Source organism: Ovis aries, chromosome 1 (genome assembly GCF_016772045.2).
Source record: "Ovis aries strain OAR_USU_Benz2616 breed Rambouillet chromosome 1, ARS-UI_Ramb_v3.0, whole genome shotgun sequence".
Lineage (NCBI taxonomy): Eukaryota > Metazoa > Chordata > Mammalia > Artiodactyla > Bovidae > Ovis > Ovis aries.
In genome coordinates this window covers 192230281-192251657 of record NC_056054.1, presented here as the reverse complement: position 1 = coordinate 192251657, position 21377 = coordinate 192230281, and the positions used below count along the sequence as shown (strand labels likewise).

At 41.7% G+C, this 21377-nt stretch overlaps 3 protein-coding genes across 3 annotated transcripts in view; all 3 read left to right on the top strand.

Moving 5' to 3' along the window:
- PIGZ (phosphatidylinositol glycan anchor biosynthesis class Z) overlaps positions 1 to 21377 on the top strand; it is a 32447-nt gene that overhangs the window by 4815 nt on the left and 6255 nt on the right. Inside the window, exons 2-5 of the mRNA XM_042232810.2 lie at positions 3221 to 3326; positions 15152 to 15438; positions 20840 to 20973; positions 21050 to 21133. The gene's annotated coding sequence lies outside the window, so the exon portion shown is untranslated. The remainder of the gene's footprint in view (positions 1 to 3220; positions 3327 to 15151; positions 15439 to 20839; positions 20974 to 21049; positions 21134 to 21377) is intronic.
- LOC106990119 (developmental pluripotency-associated protein 2) overlaps positions 1 to 21377 on the top strand; it is a 28276-nt gene that overhangs the window by 2078 nt on the left and 4821 nt on the right. The window contains 5 exon segments of the mRNA XM_060419210.1: positions 2 to 1285; positions 3221 to 3326; positions 15152 to 15438; positions 20840 to 20973; positions 21050 to 21133. Coding sequence (XP_060275193.1) covers positions 2 to 187 — 186 coding nt within the window. The 3' untranslated portion in view covers positions 188 to 1285; positions 3221 to 3326; positions 15152 to 15438; positions 20840 to 20973; positions 21050 to 21133.
- LOC114108994 (large ribosomal subunit protein eL34-like) lies at positions 11257 to 11681 on the top strand. Its single transcript, XM_042232813.2, has one exon. The coding sequence runs from the start codon at positions 11288 to 11290 to the stop codon at positions 11639 to 11641; it is 354 nt and encodes a 117-aa protein (XP_042088747.1). The 5' UTR covers positions 11257 to 11287; the 3' UTR covers positions 11642 to 11681.

Here is a 21377-nt window from a genome sequence, read left to right as displayed (position 1 = left end):
CCTCTTCGTGTTACCTGCCTGCACTTTTGCACCCCCAGACATGGAAGATAACCTGTTATGCCCTGAATGTGCTGAGAGGAATAAGAAGATTATGGAAAGATTAATCGCAATGGGGAGGAGGAAGAAACCTGGTTTGGATAAATCAACATCATTGCTTTCAAATGGGCCACGTCTTAAAACAGAATAAGTGATTACCAGAGGGGAAGGAATGGGAGGTGGGGAAATGGGTGAAGTGGGTAATTTTATGGTAATCACTGTAACTAGATTTTTGTAGTATCAAATATTGAATTACTATGTTGTCTGTCTGTAGTAGGTGTGTGCATGTGTCTGCTCAATGGCTCAGTCGTTCAGTTGTGCTCGATTCTTTGGGAACTCATGGACTTCAGTCTGCCAGGCTTTGCTCTCCATGGAATTTTCCAGGCAAGAATATTGGTGGAGGACTTGCCATTTCCTTCTGCAGGGGAAACTTCCTGACCCAGGGATCAAACCTGCATCTCCTGCATTGGCAGGAGGATTCTTTACCACTGTGCCATCTGGGAAGCCCTGTACATCTGTAACATAATGTTTTATATGGTTTTACCTCAATTTTTAAAAAGTTAGAATTCACCACTGAAGTCATCTGGTCTTGGGCTTTTGCTTGATGAGAAGTTTTTGATTACTGATTCAATCTCCTTACTAGTAATCAGAGGAAAAGGGATAAATGGTGGAGAGCCCACAGTTAAAGTGATTCACATCCCAATGACTGCTATACTCTGTTCTCACCATCCTCAATGTGGCCTGATGCCTTAAGTACAGATAGGAATGTCTGTATTCTGTACTTAAGGTTTACCTGAAAGTGACTGTTACTAGTTATGTATTGATAGAATGTAATTTGGTTTTGTTTTAGTTAATACTTTTTTTGTGTGTGTTTTGTTTTTTTTTTTTTAGCAATTTTTGACTTAATGCTGAATACTCTATTGTCTGGATGTACCATAATATATCCATTGATATCTTGAAGGCCACCTTGATTACTTCCAAGTTTTGGCAATTATGAATAAAGCTGCTATAAACATTTGAAAAAAAAAAGAAAGAAAATAAATGAGATGCCCAAAGAGTATGGATGATGAGGAGGAAGTACTGAGTGGACGGTAGTAGACAGAGGAAGAGGCGCCTAAGAAGAAATGGTCAGAGGAAAAGAAGGAAAGCCATCAATCAGAGCCTGGTGTCATAGAAGCCACACACATGACGTAGCTACACAGCCAATCCTCTGTCTCACTTCCTCCTTCTAACAGAACCTGATGTTAGGGTGAGCCCTCTTCTCTGGATGTCTGTGTGCCTTAAAGGTGGCAGCCAAGTGCCCCAACTTCAAACCAGGAAATGGGTCCTCAATGGAAATCCCATTTCCCTTGCCACTGATTGGTTTAGGAAGGTGTATCTGATACCTTCTGGCCAATGGGACTTAGTGAAAAGTCAGGTGGGGGACATCTAGAAATGATTCCCTTGATTTAAAGAGATGTACATGCAAATCAAAACCATAATAAATACCAGTTCACATCCACTAGGATGACTAGAATTTAAAAAGCCAGATAGCAACAAATGTTGGTCATGATTTGGGAAATTCAGAGTCCATACTGATGGTGGGAAGCACTTGGAAAACAACCTGGCTGTCCATAAAATGACTAAATCCAGTGGAACCCAGCAGTTCCACTCCTAGATAAATGCCAAGGGAAATGAAAATGTGTTTCCACACAGAACCTCTAAGCAAGTACTTATAGCAGCATTATTCATGGTATCTAGAAGTTCAACTCAAATATTTATCAACAGATGAATGGATAAACAAATGTGGTATAGCCATAGAATAGAATAGCACTTGGCTATAAAAAAGGAAATCCATACTGATACCTGCTACCACATGGATGAACCTTGGAAACATTCTAAGTAAGAGAAGCCAACCACCAAAGACCACATACTATATGATCCCATTCATATGAAAGAACAGGAAACCTATAGAGACAGAAAATAGGTTAGTGGTGGCTTAGGGCTGGGGTGGTAAGCAGGGGAATGGGATATGAGGTTTCTTCTTGGAGGTAAATATTCTGAAGATGGTGATAATGATTACACATATCTGTAAATATACTAAAATCACTGAACTATATACATTAATGAATTGTATGCATGTTACTTGTATGTCAATAAAACTATTTTAAAAGAAGCAACAACAAAAAAAGACATACATAAAAAACATAGACTCTTCTCCACATTGTCTTGTTTGGATGGGATGGCTGCCTGCCATCTTGCTGCCTGTGTGAGGAAGATGTCTACACAACAAGAAAGGCCAAATCACAAAGATCACCGAGAAGCCCGGAGGAACCTTGGCAGCAGCAAACTCTGCCCGCCTTGTTACGTGATGTGATAAATTGTTTACACCATTTTGAGTCAGAGTTTTTGTTGATATTCTCCAACAATCATGTACTTTTTAATCCTCAAGGAGTTTCATATAGGAAAACAGTTGCTTATGAAAACTTCAGAGGTGCTGGATGGGCAGGCTTAAGCCGACCCTCCAGGAACATCTCCCAGAAGCTGCAAAACTGACCCATTGTTGGAGCCCCTGTCAGGAGGGTGGGACACAGGAAGCCACCCCTGCAACGATTAAGTTCAAGGACACAGTGCAAACACAACATTGTAAATCGGCTATACTCCAATACATTTGTTTTTTAAAGAAACACAATGTATTGTGACCTTGGAACCAGCAACGTGGCTGTGACCTCATAACCCAAAGATCTTTGCTTCCTGTCAGCACCTACGAAGCTGTTGAGTGAAACTGGAGCGCTGATTGAGAAAACTTACCGGCCTCCTTGAGCTTACCATCAGAAGAGAGCAACGCAGCAGGAGGATGGCCTCCACTCAACTCCGCCTTCTGGATGTTGCCCATCTAAGGCCCAGCTCCTACTTCCGTCTCAGATCTCTCCTCTGAAGTCATTTTTCCTTCTGCCTGATATATATTTGTGTATACGTCTACGTGTGTATTTATATGTATATCTCCTTTCAAATGTCCTAGGATCTGCTTGTGAAGGTCTTTCAATTTTGGTTTACCTGAAAATACCTTTGTTTTGTCCTCATTCTTGAATTTTTTTTCCTAGACAAAGAAGATAGACTGGTAGTTATTTTCTCTTCTTTTTTCTTTTTATCTATTTGCTTTAGTTCTTGGGGGAAGGAATTTGACTGTTCTCTTTCCCCACAGTGTGGACCCGATTGCGAGGTGGAGCCTAGGGACCAGAAGGTCTTCCAACACAGACACAGCAGATGAAAGCACAGTGATGGGGCATGTGGCCAAAGGGGAAAAGCAGGTGAGTGTGGGACAGAGCTTCACTGGTGTGGCAGAGCTGATCACTGGCCAAGAAGCTCTGGGTGGTCTCAGGATAAGCACAAGGGAAGGGTGCACTTCTTAGAGCCACAGCCCAGAGAGCCACGTACCTGGCCCCAGGAAGGTACAAGCAATGCCCACACAGCCCCTGCCTAACCAACCTGTGACTGTTTTCTTTCAGCGTATAAATATTCTCTTTCATGAAGGCCTACTGCCGATGGCTGCTTCTGATACCGAGGGGCCAGATCAGTACGGGAAACAGAAGCCAATAGAAAGAGAAGCTAAACAGGCAGTTAGGTACTAAATATCAGTAGGTGCGCTGGAAGAATAGGCTATAGTTTGGGCCTCCAGGAAAGACTCTGAACAGCCAGAAATAACTCTCTGGAGGAGGTACCGTTTGTGTGACAGGCAAGTATAAAGGCCACCTCAGAACTCAGTTGAACTTACTAACAGCGATGTTGCTGAGAGTTGGAATGCTGCCGTAACTGCTATTACACACAAAGCTGGGCTGGACACTGGAGAGCTGAAGTTGCTGCAGGAAAACCCCATGTCTGCATAATCTTGTTTGCCAGGAGAAAGAAAGATGGCCTGTTTCACTTCTGCTTTCTTCTTCTTTTTTTTTAATTGGAGGATAAGTGCTTTATAACGTTGTGTTAGCTTCTGCTGTCCAACAAAGTGAATCAGCTACAGGAATACACATATCCCCTCCCTCTTTTTTCCTTTAGCCCCATCGTGTGGATTGAGGAACTTCCCTGACCCCGGTGGAAACTGCGCCCCCTGCAGTAGAAGCCCAAAGTCTTAACCTTCAGACCACTAGGGAAGTCTGACATGTGCTATCTAAATTCTTAAAACCTAACTTGCATAACCCAACTTCAAGGGAATCTACAAAATGTAGCTTTTGGTTTCCCAGCCTTTCACAATGTCAGAGGATCCTCTAGAAGGAGATAGGAATCCCTATAGTCAAATGGCAGGCGATGTAGGGGCCTGCAATGCCATCTAATTGGGTTAATTGGGTTTGACAGATAGAAAATCAGGCGGCTCTTGAGAGGGCTGTGTCAGGACACCTGTGGTGAGAAAAGCCAGACCTTGTGGCGAAGAATAAGACATGAGCAATGAATTCAGCAAATGTCAATGGTTTGAGGTTTCCTGCGAGGAGAAGGGGAGATGGAGGAAGTAGATAGAGGGCACATCCAGTTTCATGGGGAGTTTTAGTTGCTTGTTTCTGTAAGAATGGTAGAGAATCAAACACGTTTATGGATGGAAAGGAAGGTGCCAACTGAAGAGAGCAGAGGGAGCAATAGATACATGATGGTTGGAGAGCTTGCAGCTGGTGGAAGCGGATGGATGTTCTTGATGTCTGGAAAGATGCTTGTGATATTTTGCTAAGTGACAAAAGCATGCGTATTATAAAGCAAACATTGTAGGATTCTTTCCTGTTTAAAAAATATGTTAGGTACTTTGAAAACACTCACTGAATTGTTAGATAACCCTCACAGAGACCAAAATCAGTTTTTGCAAGGCTGCACCACAGAGATGGAGCAGCCCCAGCCAATGGCATCAGCTTGGGCAGAATAAGAGTGAAGAAGGAGAGTGGGCAAGGCTGGGATGGAGGACCACAGACTTCTGCAGGCCACGTGGCCACAGGCTGTCTTGCTCTGTAGGCCTTGTGCTCAAGTTATGATCCCAGCTCACCTTCCCTCCCACGTGCTGAGAAGCAGCCAGCCAGCAGTTGTTCTTGAACCAGCCTCAGAGGCCTAGACATAGCATCTCCCCATTGTATCCAGCCTCAACTGTTGTGGAGCCATTCAGGCTCCCCATAGTCGTCTGGGGCCACATCCTGAAAGAGCACTGATGTGACTGCTGTCCAGTCCTCTCGTGTGGGCTTCCCTGGTGGCTCAGACAGTAAAGCGTCTGCCTGCAATGTGGGAGACCCAGGTTCGATCCCTGGGTCGGGAAGATCCCCTGGAGAAGGAAATGGCAGCCCACTCCAGTACTATTGCCTAGAAAGTCCCATGGAGGGAAGAACCTGGCAGGCTACAGTCCACTCGGTCGCAAAGAGTCAGACACAACTGAGTGACTTCACTTTCACTTTCACTTTCTTCTCGTGTTTCCTGTGCCCCCACCCCAAATCATGATCACAAAGATTCACTGACCAAGGCTGACATGTAAGTACATGACTTCCTTGAAAATAACTTGAGATGTCTTTAACTTAGCTTTACTTGAATCTGTCTTATCCCTCAACATGGCTATTTCTTTTCTCTTTTTTTTTTTAATTGAAGTATATTTACATACAATAGTATGTTAGTTTCAGGTATACAGCAAATTGCATCACATAAATATACTTTTTATTTCAGATTATTTTCCATTATAAGGTCATTACAAGATATTGAATATAGTTCCCTGTGTTATACACTTAATCCTTTTTGCTCATCTATCTTATGCTTATTAATTTATATCTGTTAATCCCAGATTCCTAATTTATCCCCCTCCTTTCCCCTTTGGTAATTGTAAGTTTGTCTTCCATGTCTATGAATCTGTTTTGTATGTAGATTCATTTGTATTATTTTTTGGATTCCGCATATAAGTGATATCATATAATATTTCTTTCTCTGTCTGAATCTGCTCAGAACAATGTTCTCTAGGTCCATTCATGTTGCTGCAAATGGCAATATTTCATTTTTTATGGCTAATATTCCATTGTTTATTTATACCACATCTTCATCCATTCATCTGTTGATGGACACTTAGGTTGCTTACATGTCTTGACTATTATAAATAGTACTGCTACAAACATTGAAGGGCATGTGTCTTTTTTAGTTAGAGTTTTCATCTCTTCTGGATAAATACCCTGGAATGGGATTGCTGGATCATTGGTAGCTTTATTTTTCAGTTTTTAAAGTGAAAGTGAAGTCGCTCAGTCGTGTCCGACTCTTTGCAACCCCATGGACTGTAGCCTACCAAGCTTCTCTGTCCATGGGATTCTCCAGGCAAGAATACTGGAATGGGTTACCATTTCCTTCTCCAGGGGATCTTCCTGACCCAGGGATCGAACCCAGGTCTCCCACATTGTAGGCAGAGGCTTTTACCTCTGAGCCACCACCTCCATATTGTTCTCCATAGTGGCTGCACTAATTCACATCCCCACAAACAGTGTAAGAGGGTTCCCTCTTCTCCACATCCTCACCTTCATTTATTTTTTGTAGACTTTCGGTGATAGCCATTCTGACTGCTCTGACATGGTACTTCATCTTTTCTGGTTTGATAATTAGCAATGTTGGGGATTTTCTCATATGCCTGTTGGCAATCTGTATGTGTTCTTTGGAGAAATGTCTATTTAGGTCTTCTGCCCATTTTTTAGATCAGTTGTTTGTTCTTTTGATATTGAGTTGTATGAGCTGTTTGTGTATGTTGGATATTAACACCTTGTTGGTCACATCATTCACAGACTTTTCTCCCACTGTAGGTTGACTTTTCCTAGTTTCCTTTGCTATATGGAAAGCTTGTAAAGTTTGGTTAGAGACTAAGTTAAGAAAACGTTGATATAATTTACGTCAGAGAATGTTTTGCCTATGTTCTCTTCTAGGAGTTTGTGATGTCATGTCTTATATTTAAGTCTTTAAGCCATTTTGAGTTTATTTTTGTGTCTAGTATGAGGATGTGTTCTAACTTCATTGATTTGCATGAAACTATCCCAACTTTCCCAACATCACTTGCTTAAGAGACCATCTTTTCTCCACTGTATATTCTTACGTCCTTTGTCCATGATTAATTGACCATAGGTGTTGAGTTTATTTCTAGGCTCTCTATTCTGTTCCATTGATCTATATATCTGTTTTTTTGTGCCAATACCAGTCTGTTTTGATTATGCAGCTTTATAGCATTATCTAAAGTCTTGGAGGATTATGCCTTCAGCTTAGTTCTTTCTCCTCAGGATTGCTGTGGCGATTCTGGGTCTACTGCGGTTGTGTATAAATTTGAGGATATTTGTTCTGATTTTGTGAAAAATGTCATGGGTATTGTGATAGGGATCACCTTAAATCTGTGGATTGCTTTCTGTAGTATAGAACATGGTTATTTCTTGTGCTAACCTAATATATATACACACATACATTCATATACATATATATACATACATGTGTGTATATATATACACACACACACATATGTATGCTGTGCTGTGCTACTGAAGCCACTTCAGTCGTGTCTGACTCTTGTGACCCCATGGACTGTAGCCTGTCAGTCTCCTCTGTCCACGGGGATTCTCCAGGCAAGAATACTGGAGTGGATTGCCATGCCCTCCTCCAGGGGATCTTCCCGACCCAGGGATCAAACCCTCGTTTTTTACATCTCCTGTATTGGTAGGCAGATTCTTTACCACTAGCGCCACCTGGGAAGCCCCCATATATATATAATATCTTATATTATTATTTTATGTGCATTGGGGTCATTTTTAATCACACTCTTGGATCCAAGTTTTTTGTCTTTGGGTGAAGGTAGTGCCTAATCATGTGAATTCAGGCTGAAAACCTATATGAGGATAGGATCAGGAATACAGATTCTCAGGGGAGATCCCCCACCCCAATTTGATTAGCATCAGAATCCAAGAAAGGCAGTTTCCCTGAGAATTTGGACCCACCTGAAAACTTTAAATGTTGGAGTTATCAGATCTAGCATATCAAATAAGTATCCTTAATATAATAAATAAAAGAGAACCTTGAAAATATGACAGAAGACCAAGCAGGTGTGGAATAAAATCAAACAACTACAAGAAGTGAAAAATTGAAATTTTAAATTCAATAGGTTTAACAGCTGATTAGATATAGCTGATAGGATGATTAGGGTTATGGAAGATAGAAGAACTTATCTGAACTATAACCCAGAGAGGCAGAGAGATGGAAAATATAAACTAGAGCTCTAAAAAACACAGAAGATAGACCAAGAAGGTGTATCATATATTCAATCATAATTCTAGGGAGAGAATAAAGATAAGGGAAGAGGCAATGTTTGAAAATATAGTACAGAACTGCTTTCTATAGATGACAAAGGACCCTAATCCAGAGGCAAGGAGCCGACAAATTTCCAGTTACGATTTTGAAAAATGCGCACTCAGAATCATCATAGAAGAACCGTAGAACACTATATTAAATATTAAGACATTAAATAATGTACTGCATTGTATAACATAATGGAAGTTGAATATAGCTGTCAAAGTGTTAAGAGAAAAAGGAATGAGGAAAATAAAAGCCAATCCAAAAGAAGGCAAGACAAGAGAGAAAAACAAAAGATAGAAAGGCATGAAAAAAGAAAACACAGTATACGATGGAAAAAATAAATATATCAATAATTGCACTAAATTTAAATATTTTGACATAAAGCTGCATTTGAAAAACAAACATTGTCAGACTGAGTAAACAAAATCCAGCTATTTGTTCTTTACAACAGACATACATTTTAAAAATGTACAGAAAATTTGAAAGTAAAAATGGTGGGAAATGATGTACGAGGTAAATACTAAATAAAAGGAAGATCATATAGCTATATGAGACAAAATATTTAAAGGGAAAATATTTTAAAATAATTTAATGAATTAATGTGTTTGGCTGTGCTTGGCCTTCACCGCTGCAGGGGCTTTCCTCTCTAGTTGCGGTGAGTGGAGGCTACTCTCTAGTTGCGGTGCAAGGGCGTCTCACTGCGCTGGCTGCTCTCGTTCCAGAGCACAGGCTCTAGGGTGCTCAGGCCTCAGTACTTTTGGCATGTGGGCTCACTAGTTGTGACTCGCAGGCTCCAGAGCATAGGCTCACTAGTTGTGGCTCACAGGCTTAGTTACTCTGCTGTATGTGGGATCTTCCTGAATCAGGAATCGAACCCCTGTCTCCTGCATTGGCGGGCAGATTCTTTAGCACTGAGCCATCAGGAAAGCCCCAGAGGAAAATATTTAAAGGGGAAAAACTTACTAGAAATAAAAAGATGATGTATAATGATAAAATATTCAATTTTCCAATAAGTATAACAATTTTAAGCTTCTATAAAACCAGTTCTATAGCTTGAAAAATGAGCTGAAATGACAAAATTACATGGAAAGTTTGGCAAGATCACCATCTCATGAGCTATTTCAACAACACATTTCTGTGACATGCAGAATAATCAGTAGAAAATCATTAAGGATATAAAAGACTTGAGCAACACAGTTAACAAGCATGTAGAACTCTATATTAAATAACTACAGAATATATGGTGTTTTGAAGCATCTATGGAATATCTACAAAAATGGACCGTTAAAAAGTAAATGCTGCAGGGTGAGGGCATGGATGAATAGGCAGAGCACAGTTTTTTTTAAGGTAGTGAAAATACTCTGTTTAATACTATAATGGTAGATACATGTCATTAAACATTTGTCCAAACCTCTAGAATGTACAACATGGAGAGTAAACAGTAATGGAAACTTAGACTTTGGATGATATGATGGGTGGATGTAGGTTCATCAGTTGTAACAAATGTACTACTCTAGTGGGGGATAATGGGAGAGGCTATGCATTTATAGGGGTTGGGTGTACATGGGAAACCTCAATACCGTCTTCTCAATTTTGCAGTGAACCTAAAAACTGCTGTTGAAAAATTAAATAAAGTTTGGGGATTTCTCTGGTGATCCAGTGGCTAAGACTCTGTGCTCCCAGTGCAGAGGGCCCAAGTTCAATCCCCGGTCATGGAACTAGATCCCACATACCATAACTAAAGATCCCACGTGCCGTAGCTAAGACCCAGTGCAGCCAAATAAATAAATATTATAAAATAATAAAAATAAAGTCTTAATCAAAAACTCAAATGCTTCAACCATAAACCATTAATAGCAGAAGAAATTACAATGGAATTAGAAAATATTTAGAATCAAAAGCTGATGAAAATATTATATAACAAAACATGTGGGATGCAGTTAATATAGTATTTATAGAAAATGTGTAACCACAAATATTTCTCATAAGAAAATGAGCTCAAAAATGAATGAGCTCAAAAGTCTCAAAATTAATGAGCTGTGTCCATATCAAAATAATACCCCAAAAAGTAAAAGGGAGATAAAACTAAATATAAGAAAAATTAATTTTAAAAAGATGAACAAGCCAGAAGTTGATTTTTCAAAAATATTCATAACATTGACAAAATTCTGGTGAAAATGATTGAGATAAAAAATGAAGGCACAGATAATCAATATTAGGAATAGCACAACCAGAAAAGGATACTTGCCATGCAATAAATATAAAAAAATATATAAAGTTCAAAAGGAATTCCATAGAAGGAACACCTTTTCACAAACATTTGAAAAGGTGTTGAGGACTTCCCTCGTGGTCCGGTGATTAGGACTCTGCTTTTCCACTGCAGTGGGCACATGCTCGATCCCTGGTCAGGGAACTAAGATCCTGTGTAGCCAAAAAAGGAAAGGTTAGTAATCAGGGAAATACATGCTAATACCTACAAGATTCACAAAATCAAACATCAGACAATACAAAGTATAAATGAGCATATGAAACAGGGGCTCTCCACCATCTGCTAAGCGGTAGTGACCTTTGGGAAACAGCCTTGTTTGATGAAGCTAGAAGTGTGCATACCCATATATATCTTTTGCCTAAAACATTATATTTTTTCTTAATCTTATTGAAAATATTATTTCTTTTCTGAATTCTTTCTTCCTTTAACTACAACATCTTCATTTTAATATAAAATTTATCCTTCTTATTTTCTCATGATAATGAAATTTGACTTTTTCTTTTTCAGTGGAGATTTAGCCCCTCATCTAGTTGATCTTAAACATTTTAGTATCATGATTGTATTAAAATATACTGAGGACCCCCAAAGAGCTTTTTATGTGAGGTATAGCTATTGCTAGTTACCATATTAGAAAGTAAAACTGAGAAGTTTTGCTTCCGGGGACGGCATCTAGAGGCATTCAGGATGGTGCAGCGTCTGACATACCGTCGTAGGCTATCCTACAATACAGCCTCTAACAAAACCAGGCTGTCCCGAACCCCTGGTAATAGAATTGTTTACCTTTATACCAAGAAGGCGGGGAAAGCACCAAAATCTGCATGTGGTGTGTGCCCAGGCCAACTTAGAGGGGTTCGTGCTGTGAGACCAAAAGTTCTCATGAGGTTGTCTAAAACAAAGAAACATGTCAGCCGAGCATATGGTGGTTCCATGTGTGCTAAATGTGTCTGCGACAGGATCAAGCACGCTTTCCTTATTGAAGAGCAGAAGATCGTTGTGAAAGTATTGAAAGCACAAGCACAGAGTCAGAAAGCTAAATAAAAAATGAACCCTTTTTGAGTAATTAAAAAAAAATAACTGAGAAATTTTTTTTAAAGATAAAGTATGCATACCCTATGACTCAGAGATTGCGATTCTAGGTATGTACTTCAGAGAACTCTTGAATAAGAATCTTATAGCAGTGTTATTAAGAATAAAAAAGAAAAAGCTTGTAAACCCCTAGCAATAACCTAGCTGGTAAATAACAGTAGAAGGGTAAGTAAGCTTTAGTATATTCACCAGTGGAATACATATAGCAATGAAAGGAACTGCAGCTTCAGAGAATAACCTGGTGAATACAATTATCAAATGTTGAATAAAAAAAGCAAGTTATCAATGAGTTACATAAAGAATTACCCCATTAATCTAAAATTCAAACACAGTTATAAACATTGAATTATTTACAGTGTGATGATCAGTTTTTTTGTGCCCACTTGGCTAGGCTAGAGTTCCCAGTTATTCAATCAAATACTAAGTGTTGCTGTGAAGGTATTTTGTAGATACCTAAAAGCCTAAAATCAGTTGATTTTAAGTAAAGGGGATTATTACAATAATAATCTGTATAAACTTGATGCAATCAGTGGAAAGGCCTTCAGAGCAGAACCACGGTTTTCCTGAGTAAGAAGAAACTCTCCACAGTGGACTGCAGCTTCAACTTCTGCCCAAAAGTTGCAGCCTGCCTTTCCTAATGGCCTGCCCTACAGATTTCAGACTTGCCTAGCTAGCCCCACAAATGCATAAGCCAATTCATTGCAATAAATCTTAAAACTGGTCTCCTACTGATTCTCTTTCTCTGGTTGACCCTTGACTTTTGGATTTTGGTACTGGAGGTGGTTCTGGAGGAATATATATATATATATATATTTTTTTTGGCTACATTGGGTCTTAGTTGTGGCAGAGGGGATCTTTGCAGTTCAGTTCAGTCACTCAGTCATGTCCAACTCTTTGTGACCCCCATGGACTGCAGCATGCCAGGCTTCCTTGTCCATCACCAACTCCCAGAGCTTGCTCAGACTCATGTCCAATGAGTCAATGATGCCATCCAACCATCTCATTCTCTGTCATCCCCTTCTCCTCCTGCCTTCAATCTTTCCCCAGCATCAGAGTCTTTTCAAATGAGTCAGTTCTTTACATCAGGTTGCCAAAGTATTGGAGCTTCACCTTCAGCTTCAGATCTTCCAATGAATATTCAGGGTTGATTTCCTTTAGGATTGACTGGTTTGATCTCCTTGCCGTCCAAGGGACTCTCAAGAGTCTTCTCCAGCACCACAGTTCAAAGCATCAATTCTTTGGCGCTCAGCCTTCTTTGTGGTCCAACTCTCACAACCATATGTGACTCCTGGAAAAAACCATAGCTTTGACTATGCAGAGCTTTGTCGGTAAAATAATGTCTCTCCTTTTTAATATGCTGTTTAAGTTTGTCGTAGCCTTTCTTTCAAACAGCAGGCATCTTTTAATTTCATGGCTGCAGTCACCATCCACAGTGATGTTGGAGCCCAAGAAAATAAAGTCTGTCACTGTTTCCATTGTTTCTCAATCTATTTGCCATGAAGTGATGGGAACGGATACCAGGATGTGAACACTGAGTTGCAGCATGTGGGATTTAGTTTCCACCAGGAAATTACCCTAGAGGAACAGAATCTTAAGGATGAATTCTCTGAACACATCCTGGATTTTCTGGAACTGGATCTGTAGTCTGATTAGAGTTCAAGGCACTAATGACTCTATTTCACATGGTAAAGAGGGTACAGGTAGTCCATGGAGGGATGATATTAGAAACATGAAAAATATTGCTGTTGGATACTCTAGGCAAGGTTTTGAGTGATGTTCAAACATTTTAGTTAAACTAAGTAGTATAATGAGAGTGCTTGGTAGTTCCTAACTGTGCTGGACAAAGTGGGAAAAGAAAAGGATAAGCTCATGACTTCAAATTCCCAGCTCAAGATCCTTATAAAATGACCCAAAAACTTGCTGAAAAACAAACCCAGGGTCTCACCCAGTGAGTGGCTGAGTTACAAGGCAAATTAAATTCCCAGTCTCAATGGTATCTACTGTTAAAAGGAGGGCATTGACTGGGAAGAGATGGGATACTGTATGTTGGAATGAGAACAAATTGGAAGACCCTAACAGAGATGGGGATGTTGAGTCCCTGAATTCTGATGAGACTATTTGACCAGTACTAATTTGCCAACAAAGGTCCGTCTAGTCAAGCCTATGGTTTTTCGAGTAGTCATGTATGGATGTGAGAGTTGGACTGTGAAGAAGGCTGAGAGCCGAAGAACTGATGCTTTTGAACTGTGGTGTTGGAGAAGACTCTTGAGAGTCCCTTGGACTGCGAGGAGATCCAACCAGTCCATTCTAAAGGAGATCAGTCCTGATGCTAAAGCTGAAACTCCAATACTTTGGCCACTCATGAGAAGAGTTGACTCATTGGAAAAGACTCTGATGCTGGGAGGGATTGGGGGCAGGAGGAGAAAGGAACGACAGAGGATGAGATGGCTGGATGGCATCACTGACTCGATGGACATGAGTCTAAGTGAACTCCAGGAGTTGGTGATGGACAGGGAGGCCTGGCGTGCTGTGATTCATGGGGTCGCAAAGAGTTGGACACGACTGAGCGACTGAACTGAATGCATCTGAGGGGATTAACTCTGCATTGAAAACTGTAATGGCCTCCCTGAAGCAGCTGCTTTGCAAGACAGTGCTTTTCCCCCTCAGGACCCTCCCCTACCACTCCCTTTGCTTCTAGATCTCTCTTTAGAGTCAGGCAAGTCCCAGCACATCCCTAAAGGTGAGGTACGAAGTGTAACCCACAGGGAGGCTGCACGATTTTCCCAGTTTAGCAGCCAGCCAGCCAGTGAATATATAATTTAATGTCAGAGTGGAGTCACTATATAAGACCTGCTCCCCAGCCCAGGAGGGGCAGAGGACACACTTTTCACCAGCAAAGGAATGATGTCCCTCCCACCCCTGCAGCCTCACCCCACAAAGCCAGACACAGACGAGAAGGGCCATGACTCACTTTTACCAGTACTTTTCCGAGTCCCTCTGATCAGACCAGTGTGTCGCATGCCCAACCCTGAACCAATCAATGTGGCCAGTGGGATGGCAAATGTTATTTGACTTAAACCTTTCAGGACCTATACCTGGGTTTGGGGATGGAATTAAATCCCAAGCCATATAGCTGAAAATAGGTGATAGAGGGTGAGGAGTGCAAGTTCTGAATGTGAATTCTAAGTGCTATTATCTGGAAGGGGGAATAGATGGTGAGCATTAAATAGGATGAATTTCCTGTCACTGCAGAAGGAAAACAGGACAGACTCAGGACCCAGGCTTGTTCTGTAACTACTCACAGCAGAGCAGGGCAGGCTGGTTTCTGTGCTCCCAGTCAGTGTAATGGATTTGGTATTTTAATCTAATCATGCGGTAAAAGTTCTTTACTTAGAGAAAAGCTTCAAACCCATGCTAAATGTATCTTGACAATTGGACTAAAGCAAATCCTGTTTATTTTAGTAGTCAGTAGAAGTGCTGGAGGAGACCGTGGAGAGCATGTGACCCATGAGCTGGACTCTGGCCACTGGAGGCCCCTAACCATCCTTGGAATGTGTGTTCTGCTTGCCTTCCTCACGCCAGAAGCTGCCCAAGGACAGAACTCTGAGACAGTCCTGTGGTGCTGAGACCACCTGGGAAGTGTACCTAACAGAGCCCAGTTCAGTCCTCTGTATAAACTTTAGGATCCTGTATAAACTTTAGGCGGTGTGTGGAGGTCTGTTATCCTGCAGTCACCCAAGACAAGCCTGGTAAGTACGTTCTCTTGCTTCTTAAACCTGCCACCTACCAATCTGCAGTGGTCTACCTCTTTCTTCTGGTCTTCCCTGGTGGCTCAGCTGGTAAAGAATCCTCCTGCAATGTGAGAGACCAGAGTTCGGTCCCTGGGTTGGGAAGATCCCGTGGAGAAGGGAATGGCAGTGCACTCCAGTATTCTGGCCTGGAGAATTCCATCTGTAGAGTCCACGGGGCTGCAAAGAGTCAGAAATGACTGAGCAACTTTCACTTCACTTCACTTCACCTCTTTCTTCAGGCTTTCCAGGCCCCTTCACCTTCAGAAGTTCCTAAGGAGACTGTGAACGAACACCTAGGTGTCTGGAGCAGCTTTATTATTTGTGCCTCAACTGAAGATAGTGCTAGCAGTCTCCCACTGGCCGCTTACACACGTGGACTCTGCATGCTAAGTGCCCACCGTGCGTGCGTGCGTGCGTGCGTGCATGCTCAGTTGTGTCTGACTCTTTGCGGCCCTACGGACTGTAGCCCCCCAGGCTCCTCTGTCCATAAAATTTTCCAGGCAAGAGTACTGGAGTGGGTTGCCATTTCCTACTCCAGGGGAATCTTCCCAACCCAGGGACTGAACTGGCATCTCTTGCATATCCTGCATTGGCAGGTGGGTTCTGTACCACTGACCACCATGCATCAGCTCTCAAATCTCCCTCAACTCTATGAGCTTAATATTATCATCTGACTTTGTCAATGAGGAGTTAGGGATATAGGCAGCTTGTCCAAGGCAACAAGCTACCTAAGGGCAGAGTAGGGATCTTAGCCAGGCCTGCAGGCCTGCAAAGTTGATCTTCTGTGATGGATATTGTGCTTCTCCCCTACCCCTGTCTCTGTCGCAAGTCCCTGCACTGTCCTGCAGTATCATACTGGCTATTAATGAAAAAAAAAAACTGGTTAAACATTTGCATCCCAATACTAAGTCTGACCTCATCTTCTATCTGAAAGATAATCTGACTTCCCTGGTGGCTCAGACAGTAAAGCGTCTGCCTACAATGTGGGAGACCCGGGTTCGATCCCTGGGTCGGGAAGATCCACCGGAGAAGGCAATGGCACCCCACTCCAGTATTCTTGCGTGGAAAATCCCATGGACAGAGGAGCCTGGTAGGCTACAGTCCAGGGGGTCGCAAAGAGTCAGACACAACTGAGCGACTAAACTTTCTTTTCTATCTGAAAACTCAAAGTCAGGATATTTACTGGCTCTGGAAAAACAGTCTGTACAATTCAGTTGTAAAGTTCGAGCCGAGGCCCCAAAACTCATCTTTTAAGCTCTGTGAGGTTTTAGTATCAGGAGGCTCCTGGTCGGCATCTGCCTGATTCCTGTTCTGCTGCTTCACTTTGTCTTGTCTCCTCTGTTGTGACTTGATATCACACCTGTGATGTTTAAGTTCAAGCTTTAAAATATCGAAGCCAGGGAGCGGTTACCATATGTTTTTCTGGAGGAGTAACAAACAGACCTGTGTTTTGCCAGACCTGTCTTTCTGTTCACCCGCGATGACAGTTTGCCTCTGGCAGCGGCGTGGGTTGGCAGTGGCCTGCTGCAGGGTCGGGGCATTGAGTGCTGCAGTGCATCCATATGGGGCCTTTTGAAGGAGGCCACCATCATCTTCATTACCCCCCACCATGTTTGGTTTCAGGTCAAACAATAGGAAGGGAACAGAGCCCTGCCCACCAACAGAAAATTGGATTAAAGATTTACTGAGCAAAACCCAGTTTCCCCCAGTCAGTCTCGCCCATCAGGAAGCTTCCATAAGCCTTTTATCCTTATCTTTCAGAGGGCAGACAGAATGAAAACCACAATCACAGAAAACTAATCAAACTGATCACATGGACCACAGCCTTGTCTAGCTCAATGAAACTATGAGCCATGCTGTGTAGGGCCACTCAAGACAGACGGGTCATGGTGGAGAGTTCTGCCAAAATGTGGTCCACTGGGGAAGGGAATGGCAAACCACTTCAGTATTCTTACCTTGAGAACCCCATGAACAGTATGAAAAGGCAAAACGATAGGACACTGAAAAATGAACTCCCCAGGTTGGTAGGTGCCCAGTATGGTACTGGAGGAGATAATTTCTCCAAACTGGAGAAATAATTCCAGAAAGAATGAAGAGACGGAGCCAAAGAGAAAACAATGCCCAGTTATGGATGTGACTGGTGATGGAAGTAAAGTCCGATGCTGTAAAGAACAATATTGCATAGGAACCTGGAATGTTAGGTCCATGAATGAAGGTAAATTAGAAGTGGTCAAATAGGAGATGGCAAGAGTGAACATCGACATTTTAGGAATCAGTGAACTAAAATGGACTAGAATGGGCGAATTTAATCCAGATGACCATAATATCTACTACTGTGGGCAAGAATCCCTTAGAAGAAATGGAGTAGCCATCACAGTCAACAAAAGAGTCCAAAATGTAGTACTTGGGTGCAATCTCAAAAACAAGAGAACAATCTCTGTTTGTTTCCAAGGCAAACCATTCAATATCACAGTAATCCAAGTCTATGCCCCAACCAGTAATGCTGAAGAAGCTGAACTTGAATGGTTCTATGAAGACCTATAAGACCTTCTAGAACTAACACCCCAAAAAGATGTTCTTTTTATTAAAATGGACTGGAATGCAAAAGTAGGAAGTCAAGAGATACCTGGAGTAACAGGCAAATTTGGCCTTGGAGTACAAAAATGAAGCAGGGCAAAGGCTAATAGAGTTTTGCCAAGAGAATGCACTGATCATAGCAAACACACTCTCAACAACACAAAAGAAGACTCTACACATGGACATCACCAGATGGCCAACACTGAAATCAGATTGATTATATTCTTTGCAGCCAAAGATGGAGAAGCTCTATACAGTCAGCAAAAACAAGACCAGGAGCTGACTGTGGCTCAGATCATGAACTCCTTATTGCCAAATTCAGACTTAAATTGAAGAAAGTAGGGGAAACCACTAGACCATTCAGGTATGACCAAAATCAAATCACTTATGATTATACAGTGGAAGTGACAAATAGATTCAAGGAATTAGATCGATAAACAGAGTCCCTAAAGAACTATGGACAGAGGTTCATGAGATTGTACAGGAGACAGTGATCAAGACCATCCCCAAGAAAAAGAAATGCAAAAAAGCACAATGGTTGTCTGAGGAGGCCTTACAAACAGCTGAGAAAAGAAGAGAAGCTAAAGGCAAAGGAGAAAAGGAAAGATACACCCATTTGAATGCAGAATTCTAAAGAATAGCCAGGAGAGACAAGAAAGCCTTCCTCAGAGATCAATGCAAAGAAATAGTTAAAAACAATAGAATGGGGAAAACTAGAGGTCTCTTCAAGAAAATTAGAGATACCAAGGGAACATTTCATGCAAAGATGGGCACAATAATGGACAGAAATGGTATGGACCTAACAGAAGCAGAAGAGATTAAGAAGAGGTGGCAAGAATATACAGAAGAACAATACGAAAAAGATCTTCCTGACCCAGATAACCACCACGATGGTGTGATCACTCAGAGTCAGACATCCTGGAATGCAAAGTGAACTGGGCCTTAGGAAGCATCACTACAACAAAGCTAGTGGAGGTGATGGAATTCCAGTGGAGCTATTTCAAATCCTGATAGATGATGCTGTGAAAGTGCTGCACTCAATATGGCAGCAAATTTGGAAAACTCAGCAGTGGCCACAGGACTGGAAAAGGTCAGTTTTCATTCCAATCCCAAAGAAAGGTAATGCCAAGAATGTTCAAACTACTGCACAATTGCACTCATCTCACATGCTAGCAAAGTAATGCTCAAAATTCCCCAAGCCAGGCTTCAATAGTACATGAACCAAGAACTTCCAGACATTCAAGCTGGATTTAGAAAAAGCAGAGGAACCAGAGATCAAATTGCCAATGTCCATTGAATCATTGAAAAAGCAAGAGAATTCCAGAAAAACATCTACTTCTGCTTTATTGACTACGCCAAAGCCTTTGACTGTGGATCACAACAAACTGTGGAAAATTCTTAAAGATATGGTAAATTCTTAAACAGACCACATTACCTACGTCCTGAGAAATCTATATGCAGGTCAAGAAGCAACAGTTAGAACTGGATATAGAACAACAGACTGGTTCCAAATTGGGAAAGGAGTATGCCAAGGTGGTATATTGTCACCCTGCTTATTTAAATGCAGAGTACATCATGCGAAATGCTGGGCTGGATGAAACAGCTTGAATCAAGATTGATGGGAGAAATATCAATAACCTCAGATATGCAGATGACACCACCCTTATGGCAGAAAGTGAAGAACTGAAGAGTCTCTTGATGAAAGTAAAAGAGGAGAGTGAAAAAGCTGGCTTAAAACTCAGCATTCAAAAAAGGAAGATTGTGGCATCCAGTCCCATCACTTCATGGCAAATAGATGGGAAAACAATGGAAACAGTGAGAGACTTTATTTTTGGGGGCTCCAACATCACTGCAGATGGTGACTGCAGCCATAAAATTAAAAGATGCTTGCTCCTTGGAAGAAGAGCTATCACCAACCTATACAGCATATTAAAAAGCAGAGACATTACTTTGCTGACAAAGGTTGTCTAGTTAAAGGTATGGTTTTTCCAGTAGTCATGTATGGATGTGAGAGGTGAACCATAAAGAAAGCTGAGTGCCAAAGAATTGATGCTTTTTGAACTATGGTGTTGGAGAAGACTCTTGAGAGTCCCTCGGACTGCAAGGAGATCAAACCAGTCAATCCTAAAGGAAATCAGTCCTGAATATTCATTGAAAGGACTGATACTGAAGCTGAAACTCCAATACTTTGGCCACCTGATGTGAAGAACTGACTCCTTGGAAAAGAGCCTGATGCTGGGAAAGATTGAAGGCAGGAGGAGAAGGGGACGACAGAGGATGAGATGGTTGGATGGCATCACCGACTCATTGGACATGAGTTTGAGCAAGCTCTAGGAATTGGTGATGGAAAGGGAAGCTTGGCGTGGTGCATTCCATGGGGGTCTCAGAAAGCGACTGAACTGACTGAACAAACACATTGTCAGACTTGTTTTTCTGTTCACCTGTGATGATACACTGGTGTTGATGAAAAGTTCCATCGTGCAGTCAACTGAGATTCCCACTGATCTTTGAGTCAAGGGAGTGAGAATCCCCATCAGGAAGGGTCCATTTGGGTTGGTTTAACAAGATACCACAGACTTATAAACAACACAACCTACACTTATGGCTTATTAACAACATAACCTTATTTCTCACAGTTCTGGAGGCTGAAAGTCTGAGATTACGGTTCTGGCATAATGAGGGCCTTCTTCCTGGTTCATAGTCAGCAACTTCTCACTATGTCCTCACTATGTGGTGGAAGGAGTGAGGGAGCCCTTATATAAACGCCTGGTGTCTCCTATAGGAACTCTAATCTTCTTCGTGAGAGCTCCACCCTAATGACCTAAGCAGCTTCCAAAGGCCCCACTTCCGGACATCGTTACATCAGAATTTCAACATATAAATTTGGGAAGCACTGTTTCCATCACCTTCCAAAAGGTGGGTTTCAAGGTGTATGAAATTTGGAGGGAGTAAACTGAAGACAATGAAGTCAAATGTAGTTCATTTTTTGCAGAGAAATGGGTGGAATCCATTGAAGTTCTTAAGTTTTGAGAACTCTAAGAGCCAGGCTGCCATGCTTGCTTGTAAATAGGAGCTGGTGAGTAGAATGGGGCTGGAGACCCAGATTTGAAAGGTACTTTAATCCTACTTGCAAATATTGTGTTTAGACACTTAACAAATATGGTTAGCAAGTAACCAGGTTACTCAACAGAGGCCTCAGTTTCCCTATCTGTAAAATGGAGATAATAAGACTCACTATCTCACTATCAGAGAAGGCAATGGCAACCCACTCCAGTACTCTTGCCTGGAAAATCCCATGGACGGAGGAGCCTGGTAGGCTG